Source organism: Xenopus laevis, chromosome 6S (genome assembly GCF_017654675.1).
Source record: "Xenopus laevis strain J_2021 chromosome 6S, Xenopus_laevis_v10.1, whole genome shotgun sequence".
NCBI lineage: Eukaryota > Metazoa > Chordata > Amphibia > Anura > Pipidae > Xenopus > Xenopus laevis.
In genome coordinates, this window is record NC_054382.1 from 12,683,756 (window position 1) to 12,697,821 (window position 14,066).

The 14,066-nt window shown below is 38.8% G+C and overlaps 1 protein-coding gene across 8 annotated transcripts in view; it reads left to right on the forward strand.

The window, feature by feature from the left end:
• zmynd11.S (zinc finger MYND-type containing 11 S homeolog) overlaps positions 1–14,066 on the forward strand; it is a 59,907-nt gene that overhangs the window by 25,541 nt on the left and 20,300 nt on the right. For 6 of the 8 annotated variants that reach the window (XM_018269040.2, XM_018269031.2, XM_018269038.2 and 3 more), the window contains 4 exons: positions 2,492–2,651; positions 9,642–9,695; positions 11,617–11,778; positions 13,190–13,267. In XM_018269040.2, the coding sequence (XP_018124529.1) occupies positions 2,492–2,651; positions 9,642–9,695; positions 11,617–11,778; positions 13,190–13,267 (454 nt within the window). The remainder of the gene's footprint in view (positions 1–2,491; positions 2,652–9,641; positions 9,696–11,616; positions 11,779–13,189; positions 13,268–14,066) is intronic. The other 2 variants (XM_041567362.1, XM_018269039.2) reach the window with 1 other exon arrangement.

The following is a 14,066-nucleotide window of genomic DNA, read 5'->3' on the forward strand; positions in this document are numbered from 1 at the left end:
CGATTTTATTAAAAGAAAATCACAAACTTAATTTTTGGGAAAACGGAAAAAAATAAAAGATGGAAAGCAACTGAAAAAATTGTTTGTTTATGGTGAACAATCTGAAAACAACTGAACTGGAAAAAGTGGAAGCTGAACCCCCTCCCTTTTCTCTGTAATAATCAAACAGTAGCTTGTACTTGATGTACATACCTTACGTCTACTAGAAAATAATTGAAACATTAAATAAACCCAACAGGCTGATTTTGCTTCCAATAAGGATTAATTATATCTTAGTTGGGATCAAGTACAAGCTATTGTTTTATTATTACAGAGAAAAAGGAAATGAGTTTTAAAAATTTGGATTACCAAATTAATTTAGATTAGACCCCTACCTTTAATTTAAGGTGGCCATAGACGCACAGATAATAACGTACGAAACAAATTTTCGTACAATATTCGTTGCGTATATGGTGGAAAAAGAGCCGACCGATATCGGCAGAAGACTTGGATATCGGTCGGCTCGTCGATCGGGCTGAATGGAAACTTTTGATCAGGTGCCTTTGAAGGCCATTGTTAGTGCTGAGTCATCAGATACAGGGAGAATTCTATTGTTTCTACCTGTATATGGGATGATTCAGCTCTACACGTGTGTATTGAAATGAACAATCTTTTCCAAGAAAGATCGCAATTGTTATGGCCACCTTTAGTCCAAACCTTTAGTGATGTTATGCAGGGTGGTGATGTGCGGGCCGACCCAATACCCGCGGGACCCACGGGTTTGGGCCAACCTCGCACGCTTCTTCGCGGGTTGCGGGCGAATGTGGGTTGAACTCTTCTCCTGCTCTCCCCACTGTCAAATGCCGGCTTCCGACTTCCCGGTTCATTTTTTATAGATGCGCCTGCTCGCCCTGACCCTTTTGTGATGTCATCGGCAGCGCGGGTCTATAAAAGCAACCCGGAAGTGCGGATGCAGGCAAGCACGGGCCAAGGGAGGGCGGGTTAGGGTCGGGGGAAATCCCGACCCGCACATCACTGATGCAGGGAGTGTGGCCTGCCACTGAGATCACCAACTGGAATTGTTTGCAGCGGGGGCCCCATGGGGGGTGCAGGGGCCCCTGGGACATCAGTACCAAAAGCTAGACCTGCCTAACTGCACCAGCAGTTGACCTGATCACATATACCCACACATCACTATATTGATGTTCTCTGTGTTATTAAACAGAGAACACTCGCGCTGTTTTTCTGTAGTGAATTTTAGGATAAGAAATGATGTAACTCACAAATTAATTCATGATGCATGCATTACCTTAAATCCAACCATAAATCTATAGACTATCCTGGTCTTTGTTTTTTTGTGTCCTCTTGGTTTCTTTTACAGCAACAAAACCACAGGAATTCTTAACTCCCTTCCCATCTTATTAACTCTTTGTGCTTTGGCAGCTGCAGCATCTAAATGTTTTAAAGGGCCTCAATACCTTTATTTATTTATTTTTATTTTGCTTGTGTTTGAATTCGTATTTTTACTTGTATTTATTTTCATGGACAGCAGCCTTATGCCCCGTGAGATAGAGCCCTTGAGGTGCAGGTTACTTGCACCTTCTGCAGCAGTTCTGTACATTATATTCATTAATCTGGGACAATCAGCTGATTAATGTCTCTTTCTAACCAGGTACATGATATTGCAGCTTACCTCCTGCAGCAGTTCTGCACATAATATTCATTAAAGGAGAAGGAAAGCTATGGAGGCATTTTATTTAGGGATGCACCGAATCCACTATTTTGGATTCGGCCGAACCCCCGAATCCTTCGCAAAAGATTTGGCCGAAAACCGAATCCGAATCCTACTTTGCATATGCATATGCAAATTAGGGATGGGAAGGGGAAACATTTTTTACTTCTCTGTTTTGCAACAAAAAGTCAAGGGATTTCCCTTCCCCTAATTTACATATGCAAATTATGATTCCGATTCGGCAGAAGGATTTGGCCGAATCTGAATCTTGCAGATAAAGGCAGAATCCTGGATTCCTGGAATCCCGAACCAGTGCATCCCTTATTTTATTGCCAATAGATTAGCTGCAATAGTGCAATAGTGCAAGCTAGAATACTAGAATGTTTTACCATACCTGAGTAAAAAGCTCTCGTTTTGTTTAGGATAGCAGCTGCCATATTAGCTTGGTGTGACATCACTTCCTGCCTGAGTCTCTCCCTGCAGACTCATAGCTCTGGGCTCAGATTACAGCAGGGAGGAGGGAGGGGGAGATGAGGCGCAAACTGAGCATGCTCAAGCCCTAGCCCTGGAGTTTTAAGCTGAAGGCAGGAAGTCTGATACAGAAGCCCATGAGTACACAATAGAAGGAAAGAAATGTGCGGTTTCTTTTGACAGAGGACTCAAAGCAGCATTACTTTGGGGGTTTACTGGTATATTTAGGTGGATCTTTCTCATACGGCTTACTTAGTTTTAACCTTTCCTTCTCCTTTAACCAGCTCATTAATGTCTCTTTCTAACCAGGTACATGACGCGAGTGCATGGGATACATCCAAAGGAGATCACACGGCAGTTAAGCTTAGCTGTGAAAGACGGTCTTATTGTGGAGACACTTACAGTAGGCTGCAAAGGATCAAAGGCTGGTATTGAACAGGAAGGATACTGGTTACCTGGGGATGAAATTGTAAGTATTTTTTACACCAAAATTCTTTTCAAGTTCTGAATCGATTAATATCATCAGCTGTTGGCCATATTTATAAAACACTTGTGCCCTCTACCTAAACTGAGAAAACACTGTTTCTCAGTTCAGTTCCTTTTTCAGTTGGTCAGTGATGTACCCCAACTCTTAGGGGCAACTTTATGAAAATGTCAGATTAGAACTCGCCACAGAAAAACTCACTCACTTTCTATTGTTTCCTATGGGATTTTGTAAAAGCATATTTATCAAATGTTGAACTTCATTGAAAAATACAATTCTAAAAATTCCATAGGCATGAATAGAAAGTGAGTGGGTTTTTCTGTGGTGAGTTAAATCTGACCCTTAGTACCAGTTATATTCCTATATCATAAAATAATTAGGCAAAATATATTGTAGTAAGTCATAGAAGTTCTGTTTTTGTGCGGTACCCGGGATTTTCCTTTCTCTGATATAGAACACTGTTACCAAGAACTTTTACAACTAAAAGAAAAAAGGGAAAAAAAATACACAATAGGATTGTTTTACCTTCAGCACTGATTTATTCACCTTATTTTCCATTAAAATTTACCATTCAGTCAAAAATATAGGCACTTCTGTTTAAAGGAGACACTATGGCACTAGCATCACCATGTTCAAAATTAGTTTTGAGATTATTCCATACATGTGTTGAACCTGTTATCCAGAATGCTCGGACCTGGGGTTTTCCAGATAACAAATATTTCCATACTTAATACCTTAAAGGAACAGTAAAAGCAAAACATTTAAGGGTTTTACAGGAATGACAATATAATATATTGTTGTCGTGCGCTGGTTAAACTGGTGTGTTTGCTTCAGAAACTCTACGATAGTTTATATAAACAAGCTGCTGTGTAGCCATGGGGGCAGCCATTCAAACACAGGATACACAGTAGATAACAGATAAGTGCTACTATAGTTTATACAAACAAGCTATTGTGTAGCCATGGGGGCAGCCATTCAAGCACAGGATACACAGTAGATAACAGATAAGTACTACTATAGTTTATATAAACAAGCTGTTGTGTAGCCATGGGGGCAGCCATTCAAGTACAGAATACACAGTAGATAACAGATAAGTACTACTATAGTTTATATAAACAAGCTGCTGTGTAGCCATGGGCAGCCATTCAAGCACAGGATACACAGTAGATAACAGTTAAGTACTACTATAGTTTATATAAACAAGCTGCTGTGTCGCCATGAGGGCAGTCATTCAAGCACAGGATACACAGTAGATAACAGATAAGTACTACTATAGTTTATATAAACAAGCTGCTGTGTCGCCATGGGGGCAGCCATTCAAGCACAGGATACACAGTAGATAATAGATCAGTACTACTATAGTTTATATAAACGAGCTGCTTTGTCGCCATGGGGGCAGCCATTCAAGCACAGGATACACAGTAGATAACAGATAAGTACTACTATAGTTTATATAAACAAGCTGCTGTGTAGCCATGGGGGCAGCCATTCAAAGCTGAAAAAGGAGAAAAGGCACAGGATGCACCGCAGATAACAGAGCTCTGTAGTATACAATGGGATTCTTCAGAATTAATAGTAAAAAAAAGTATGAATAAATTCCATTTTCTGTGCTGCAATCCAACTGTTTAACAGTTCTTCTCTTTCTGTATCATTTGAAATCCTGGCAGGGAAGGAGGGACTAAACATTGATGGTACAAATTGTAACAACTTCACAGCTTAGAGACAGCATGCACTAACTACATAACCCACAATGCATTGCACTGTGATGTTCCATTCCTTATTGAAATCATGTGTGCAGGGAATTGTGTGGTTTGGAGGATACAGGCTGAGGACAGATGGCTGTTGATACAAATACAGTAGTCAGACAGCTCAGCAAAGAAGTCAGACAGATCAGCAGGAGAGCAGGGGGCTAGGCTTAGGGAACTGTTCCAAACCATTAAAAATCATGAATAGTCTGCATATTTTTTAATTGATGTACGGGTTGCTTGAAATTATGTTTACTTTTGAAAAAGCTCAAGTTATGTTCGTGTGGAGTTCCCAATCATGCGACTTTTTGTCACAAAACAAGGAAGTAAAATTTTTTTTAGCTGCACGCAACTCTCTTTTTCCCATTCCCTCACTGATTTGCACATGCAAATTAGGGTTGGGTTCGGTATTCGGCCAAATCTTTCGCAAAGGATTCGGGGGTTCAGGCGAATCCAAAATAGTGGATTTGGTGCATCCCTAGTATACATGGAGCACTTGTGTGTAGCACATTGAGGAGCTCACATAGGCAGCACCGTATGTGCTCTAGGCATCAGGGGACTGATTTAATGTATTTTGGGCCATCTGCTTCCTAAATCAGACTGTTATTAAGAACTACTGTGTCTCCTTTATATTCTGTTCTTATTGATAATATGACAGCAAGTGGGTTCATATAGAATAATGCAGCTCCCTACCTTTACATTCAGAGTCATATGTTAAAATGATTATTTGCCCAAGCAAACGGATAACTTTTTCACCTTACTAGGGCTCGTTTCAACTTTCACACAACACCAAGATCTTTTCCACATCCCTGGTGCTAGTAGCAATGACTGGTTGACATACCTGTGAGCTCAATTGTTTTATATATATTAAGTGCAAGAGGCTCAGGAGAACCCTATACTTCTGCTAACCATATGAGGTTATAAATTATAGGATTAGTTCAGGTATAAAATGTTAATTTATTCACTTTTTAGCTATGAATCTTGGATTTTTTTGTCTCAGAGCGCTTCCCAATGAATCATATTATTAGCTTATCTCCAAATTTGCAATAAACCCTTAAATAAATCTTTCCCAAGTCCCTAGAACACTGCAATACATGAATTCCATGTAGAAGCCTAGATGATACAGACTACATCATCCCCTAATACAAAGCCAAATAAACTTGCAGAAATTCTGTTGAGTACAAGTGTTGACCATGGAACGGGGCATATGATACTGGTATGGGATCTGTTATCCGGAAACCCATTATCCAGAAAGCTCTGAATTACGCGGAAAGGCTGTTTCCATATACTCCATTTTATCCACTTAATCCAAAATTTTTTTACAATTATTTTCTTTTTCTCTGTAATAATAGAATAGTACCTTGTACTTTATCTAAGATATAATTAATCCTTATTGGAAGCAAAACAAGCCTATTCGGTTTATATATTGTTTATATGATTTTCTAGTAGACTTAAAGTATCAAGATCCAAATTACAGAAAGATCTATTATCCTGAAAACCCCAGGTCCTGAGCATTCTGGATAACAGGTCCCATACCAGTACAATAAGGGGCAGATTTATTTAGGGTTGGATTCAAAATTTGAATTTTCTAATTATTTAATGATCACAACTGCCAAATTGACTAGGGAGTTACGCAGAATAATTTATTATACTTATTATATGGCTCTTTAAGACCTGGAATTCGACTATTTGCCACCTAAAACCTGCCAAATTGCTTTTTAAGTCAATGAGAGAGGTCCAGTGATAAATTTGGAGTTGTTTGCAGTCTTCCTGAATTTCAAAAGTTTTTAAAATTTGAATTGAATTCGATTTGGATTCGATTAGAGTTTTCAAGTCCTTTTAATTCACCTGAGTTTAAAAAATGTTTAGTTGTAATATTGGTGTGTAGGTGCATCTTGGGTCATTTTGCCTGGTCATGTGCTTTCAGAAAGAGCCAGCACTTTAGGATGGAACTGCTTTCTGGCAGGCTGTTGTTTCTCCTACTCAATGTAACTGAAGGAGTCGCAGTGGGACCCCCCAGTGAATGTATTTACTTATCAGCAGAAAATTGCACCGGCCCGGGGTTATTCCAGTGAGCACCATGGAGCAATCGTCTTCCTTCTTCTACTTTCTTCATGCGGCTGCGCATGTGCAGTAGAACGAAAAGCCGAACTTTAACTAAAAAGTCTGCTATTTTGTTCTACTGTGCATGCGTTTGCCCTGGGAAATTTGAAGAAAGAAGAAGCCAGAAGAAGATCGCTCAGTCACTCAGTAGTGCCAACCCCAGAACCTTATATCCTCTTCTTCTTAAAAAAAAAAAAGGGTACTGTACAGTTCGCTGAGTGTTGTGCCACCATCTTCCTTTGTTCTCCCAGGTGTGCCCTGTGCCAATCCACGGACGGGGTTGTCTATAAAAGTACTAATGTACTGGAAATAATATTGCTTTATGTATTGTGCTGAAACCATTGCAACAACTCATGGAACCATAATTGTTTTATTGTTATTGTTCTGTAACAATATTAGAAAAATAAAAACCTAAAGAAATTTAAAGAAGTAAAAAAAGTTCTTAACTGTAAATGTACTCAGTACGGGATGCCTAGAAGCCTGGAAAAAGATGACATCTAACATACAATACGTTGGGCTGGTGTACTTTCCGAAGAAGAAATGCACCAGCCCAGGGTATCAAGTAAGTAACTAGAATCACTAGACTTGCTTAGCAACTTGACTTCCCTTGCCTTTCTTTTCTTTTTAAGAGTTAAATCTGTTATTATTTTCCATTTGCTTGCTTCAGTGTCACTGTGTTTGTATTGCCTTAAAGTAGAAGGAAAGTCGTCTTGAATTTGGGGGTTCCAAATGTAAGGCACCCCCCAGCGAATGTATTGACTTACCTGAAACCCGGGGCTGGTGCTCCTATCAGCAGAAAACTGCACCGGCCCGGGGTTATTCCAGTGAGCACCACAGAGCGATCGTCTTCCTTCTTCTACTTTTTTCATGCGGCTGCGCTTGTGCAGTAGAACGAAAAGCCGAACTTAAACTAAAAAGTCTGCTATTTCGTTCTACTGTGCATGCGTTTGCCCTGGGAAATTTGAAGAAAGAATAAGTCAGAAGAGGATGACTCCGTGGTGCGCACTGGAGTAACCCCGGGCTGGTGCTCCTATCAGCAGTAAACTGGATCGGCCCAGGGTTATTCCAGCGAGCACCACAGAGCGATCCTCTTCCGGCTTCTTGTTTCTTTTTCAGGTAAGTAAATACAATCACTTGGGGATGCCTAACATTTGGCTCCCCCAAGTGCAAGATGACTTTCCTTCTCCTTTAAATGTGCCTTAGTTATATGTAAAGTTAAGGTTACAGAAGTAATATTATATATCAATGAAAATACATTTTAATGAACTCCATGGATAGTGCCAGAGAAGGGAAGTTTCCTTATCAATGAAGACTATGGAAATCACTACCATTAGGGATGCACCGAATCCACTATTTTGGATTCGGCCGAACCCCCGAATCCTGCGCGAAAGATTCAGCCGAATATCGAACCAAATTCTAATTTGCATATGCAAATTAAGGGTGGGAAGGGGAAAACATTTTTAACTTCCTTGTTTTGCGTGATTTCCCTCCCGCCCCTAATTTACATATGCAAATTAGGTTTTGGTCGGCCGGGCAGAAGGATTCGGCCGAATCCTGGTTTCGGTGCATCCCTAATTACCATATACAGTACCTTAAAGGAGAACTAAACCCTAAAAAGAATATGGCTAAAAATGCCATGTTTTAAATAGTGAACCTATTTCACCAGCCTAAAGTTTCAGCTTGTAAATAGCAACAATGATCCAGGACTTCAAACTTGTCACAGAGGAGTCACCATCTTGGAAAGTGTCTGTGACACTCACATGCTCAGTGGGCTCTGAGCAGCTGTTGAGAAGCTAAGCTTAGGGCTCATCACTAATTATCCAGCAGAAAATGAGCTTGTCCTGTAATATAAGCTGATGCTACAGGGCTGATTATTAGATTCTGCTGTTTATTGCACTGGTTTCTATGCTGCCATGTAGTAATTATCTGTATTAATTACTAATCAGCCTTATATTGTGACATTTCTATTCTATGTGTACTGTATATTGTGAGTGGGTCCCTAAGCTCAGTAAGTGACAGCAGCACAGAGCATGTGCAGTGAATCAGCAGAAAAGAAGATGGGGAGCTACTGGGGCATCTTTGGAGACACAGATCTTTACTGCTAAAGGGCTGTGGTTGCCTTGGGCTGGTACAGAAGCACAAAACATTATGTACAACATTTCTAGCTACTTCTTCAGTTAAGCTTTAGTTCTCCTTTAAAGTTGGACAATCACTGAGTGTATTTTATGGAACTGTGGAAAATATAGACAATGGAATTAATGTATGGAGCCAAAAGGGAAGTTGTGTCAGGAGAGGTTTGAGATATTTAATGGTAATCTCTGTAGAGTATATCACATTTTATGAAGGAGGAGAACCCCCAAAACACAGCGTGCATGGGCATAAGTCAAATTTCATTGCAGGGTCAGAATCTGCTAGTGAGACCTTTGTGTGGCATTTGCTCCGGAACCCTTATTTGTTTAATTTGCTTATTTCTAAAGAAGGTCATACTCACTTCATCTACAGCTCTGAAGTGTATTTCCTTGGGCCAGATGCAAATGCTGCAGGAAAACAATTGTAGTGAGAATATTGGTTTGTTTATACCCTCCTGGCAAAACAATTTAATGTCTCCACTAGCCCAGAACAATAATCCACATATGCCTATTAATGTGACAAATTTACATTAAATATTTTTTTTTTGGCACAAAGTGACAAAAATTCCAGTATGATGATTTTTTGTTAATCTACAGTGGCGGTCAGTCCCTACCTTGTAAAAGGGGCTCTATATAAATTGAATATTTATTTTTATATCCAAATTCAATGCTTGTCTTCCTCCCTTGTCAGTAAAAGGCCACCTTTTTTATTTATTTTCTGTTATTAGTGATGAGCGAAATTATTCGCTGAGTTTCGCCACAAAAATGCCGCCTATAGACTCCAATGGGTGAATAAAAATGAGTATCAAAAAAATCATTTTGATGCCCATAGACTTCAATGCATTACGGCGAATTTTCGTCGCTTCGCAAATTTTTGACGAAACGGGTAAGATTCGCCCATCACTATCTGTTTTACTTTGTACTCTTTATAATTATTTTGCAATCCCTTTAGAAGCAATCAGTCCTGTTTAGCACAACAATTTTGTAAATTATTTCAGATGAAACCGCACCAAATTCACGGAAGAGAGGGAAAATCAGTGAAATCACCAGAGGTTTGTTAAAGTGCTTTGATATCGAGCTCACAAGTATGTAAACCAATCCTTTCTTTGCAATTTTCCCACAACCCCTTTTTCCTGCAGCCCATACCAATGGGACTATTATTATTGTGGGTTTGGCTTGATATTGCGGGAGGCAAATTTCACTTTTGGGTAAAGTTATTCAAAAGTGTAATTTTAAAATAAAAAATTTGGAAATTCAACAGTTTTTTTTAATGAATAAATGATTGCAGGATTTTATTATGAATTTCAGCAAAAGATGAGCCTGCAATGCATTGTCAGTATTAATCAGATACGGTTGCTACCACAAACCAATTAGATTGCTTTCAGCTAACACCATTGTTTTCCCAAGAGCATGAAATGAAGAATAAGTGCATGGTGCAGGTACTACAGGTACGGGATCTGTTCTACGGAAATCCGTTATCCAGAAAAGCTACAAATTACGGAAAGGCCATCTCCCATAGACTCTATTTTATCCAAATAATCCAAGTTTTTAAAAATGATTTCCATTTTCTCTGTAATAATAAAAGAGTAGCTTGTACCTGCTCCAATCTAAGATATAATTAATCCTTATTGGAAGAAAAAACAGCCTTTTGAGTTTATTTAATGTTTAAATGATTTTCTAGTAGACTTAAGGTATGAAGTTCAAAATTATGGAAAGATCCATTATCCCGAAAACTCCATGTCCCAGGCATTCTGGGTAAAAGGTCCCATACCTGTATTTGTACCATTCCATTTCACTATTGAGTCAAGATCAAATTAGATCTGTTATTTTCTAAATCTTAAACAGGGACTAAAGTCCTCGATTGTTACTCACTGTATAGCTGAGGTTTTCTTTAATTTATACTCAGATATGAGACCTGTTATCCAGAATGTTTGAGATCTGGGGATTTCTAGATAATGGATCTTTCCGTAATTTGTATCTTCATACCTCAAGTGTACTAGTAAATAATGTAAACATTAAATAAACCCAAGAGGATGGTTCTTCTTCCAATAAGGATTAATTATATCTTACCTGGGATCAAGTACAAGGTACTGTTTTATTATTACAGAGAAAAAGGAAATCATTTTAAAACATTTGGATTATTTGGATAAAATGGAGTCCATGGGAGACAGCTAGGGTTGCCACCTTTTCTGGAAAAAAATACCGGCCTTCCTATATATATTTATCTTTTTTTCCCTATTAATAACATTGGGATCAACCATCATTTTTACCGGCCAGGTGGCAACCCTAGAGACAGCTTTTACGTAATTCGGAGCTTTCTGGAAACAGGTTTCCGGATAAGGGATCTCATACCTGTACCTGCACCATGACAACCAAATGCCACCAATCTGAACTTTTTTCCTAATTTAGCTTCCTAGCATGTAGGTCACCCTTATTCTTTCATTGTCCACTCTTTTCCAGGAGAAGCAACTAGCTGGGATAATTTTTGTGTAAAGTCATAATCAGAGGTTCAGAGGTGCAGCATTTGTTTTTTATAAAGCAAAACCTGCGCTAGCCTTCTGTAATAAATACAGGAGACAAAGCTTAAACTTAAATAGGACTTTGGTTCCCCTTTAATATTTGTTCATTACGAGTTTCCAAGCCAAGTTTGTTTCCCTCATTATGAAACACCCTTAGTGAAGCTTAGATCCATAAGAATTCATGGTTTGGGTATCCAGAAAATCTAAAGTTTATTTTCTGGTCTTTCCAAGCTTTGGCAAATCATACATTGTCTAACAGTGGAAGCCTGCATCAGTGTATCGGTAGTCCATTGTAAGCTCTTGCTACACTGATAGGGTTAAAGTTGTTTTGTGTTATTTAGTTCTAAGATTTGCAGCGCACCTGTAATGATTCATTTAATCTTAAGGGCCCTACTTAACCTCAGCAGGTATCTTTAATAAGCTGCCCCGCCAGATTATTCTGTGTTCCTTTTAGGACTGGGAGACGGAAACACACGACTGGTATTGTTTTGAATGCCATTTGCCAGGAGAAGTGATGATGTGCGACCAGTGCTTTCGCGTGTATCACCCAAAATGCTTACCTGATGACTTAAAGCTTAGAGATAGCAGTAATCACTTGCAGTGCCCAATTTGCAAGGTAAGATGCCCTGTCCTCTGCAAAAGTGTTCACAAGCATGCTCATAATTTCAAGTAATTCATTTTGCTATCTTTGATGCAAATTCAATACATAGCCCCTCCTCCCCATTAAGAAGAACCATGCTGGTTTGATAGTCTGTTTATTGTTAATAGTAACATAGTTAGGTTGAAAAAAGACACGTCCATAAAGTTCAACCTTTTTGGTCTATATATAACCTGCCTAACTGCTGGTTGATCAAGAGGAAGGAGAAAACCCCCATTTGAAGACTCTCCAATTTGTCTCAGAGAGGGAAAAAAACCTTCTTGACTCCTAGATGTAATCAGACTAGTCCCTAGATCGACTTGTACTATGCGCTATCTTCCATAACCCTGTATTCCCTCACTTGCTAAACACCATCCAACCCCTTCTTAAAGCTATCTAATGTATCAGCCTGAACCACTGATTCAGGGAGACAATTCCACATCTTCACAGCTCTCACTGTAAAAAAAAAAACCCTTCCAAATATATTTCTTCTAATCGGAATGGGTGACCTTGTGTCAGTTGTAAAGACCTACTGGTAAGTAAATCATTAGGGAGATTAGTATATGAACCCCGTATATATTTATACATAGTTATCATATCACCCCTTAAAGGGATACTGTCATGGGGAAAAAAATTTTTTTCAAAATGAATCAGTTAATAGTGCTGCTCCAGCAGAATTCTGCACTGAAATCCATTTCTCAAAAGAGCAAACAGATTTTTTTATATTCAATTTTGAAATCTGACATGGGGCTAGACATTTTGTCAATTTCCCAGCTGCCCCAAGTCATGTGACTTGTGCTCTGATAAACTTCAATCACTCTTTACTGCTGTACTGCAAGTTAGAGTGATATCATCCCCTCCATTTTTCCCCCCCAGCAGCCAAACAAAAGAACAATGGGAAGGTAACCAGATAGCAACTCCCTAACACAAGATAACAGCTGCCTGGTAGATCTAAGAACAGCACTCAATAGTAAAAACCCATGTCCCACTGAGACACATTCAGTTACATTGAGAAGGAAAAACAGCAGCCTGCCAGAAAGCATTTCTCTCCTAAAGTGCAGGCACAAGTCACATGACTGGGGGCAGCTGGGAAATTGACAAAATGTTTAGCCCCATGTCAGATTTTAAAATTTAATATAAAAAAATCTGTTTGCTCTAACTCAGAGTTAGAGAGCTGAAAAGCAGGAAGTAGTGTTCTGGCTATTATGTTACACATCCAGTCACTCCAGCCTTTATACATTACATTTTTGGCTAACTATGTTAGAAACATACTTTACTTTGCACAGCCTGTGATAAAATAATGCTATTATAGTGTTTTGTGTAATAAGTAGTGTTACTGTAAAGGTATATTTTGTTTCCTAACTCTCTTAAAATCCCAAACATTTTTTAGAGCATGAAGAAGAAAAACAACAACAAGCAGGAGATGGGTAAATACCTGCGATTCATTGTTTCCCGCATGAAGGAGAGGGTAGGTTTCACTTCTAGTGTGTCATTTCTTCCCACAGTCTCATCCCAAGCTTATGGTATAATTACATTCTTATTTGTGTACATATATGCACATGGCTTTTCTCATGTTAAATGTGCATTAAGAATGTTAAATGAACATTATCATATACATTATATTTAATAATTAATATTTAGTATAGTTAATTTTCTTTCTTCTTCTTTTGCCTTTTTTTTTAAAATGGGGGTCACTAACTCTAGCAGGAAAACACTATTGCTCTGTGAGGTTATAATTTTCCAGACAGACCCTTGCCTTTTCATCTTCCAGTCTCTCATCCAAACCATTGCCTGTTATAAAACCAGATAGCTGCTGAAATTCTACACTAATGAGCTGCTGAACAATAAGATAAATAATTTGAAAATCATAAAAAAAATGAGGACCAACATTTCTCATAATATCACTGTATCCATCTTTCTCAAAGTTAATTAAAAGATCAATATCCCTTTAGAATTGCAATTTAAAATCATGATACAACAGTAAGATGATTTAAGGTGAAGGAAAGCTACTGAAGATTGCAAATAGATTAGCCACAATAGTGCAAGCTATAACACTATTTATTCTGCAGAATGCTTTACCATACCTGAGTAACCGCTCTAGAAGCTCTCTTTGTTTGTTTAGAATAGCAGCTGCCATGTTAGCTTGGTGTGACATCACTTCCTGCCTGAGTCTCTCCCTGCTCACTCATAGCTCTGGGCTCAGATTACAGCAGCAAGGGGAGGAGGGAGGGGGGATGGAACAAACTGAGCATGCTCAAGCCCTAGCC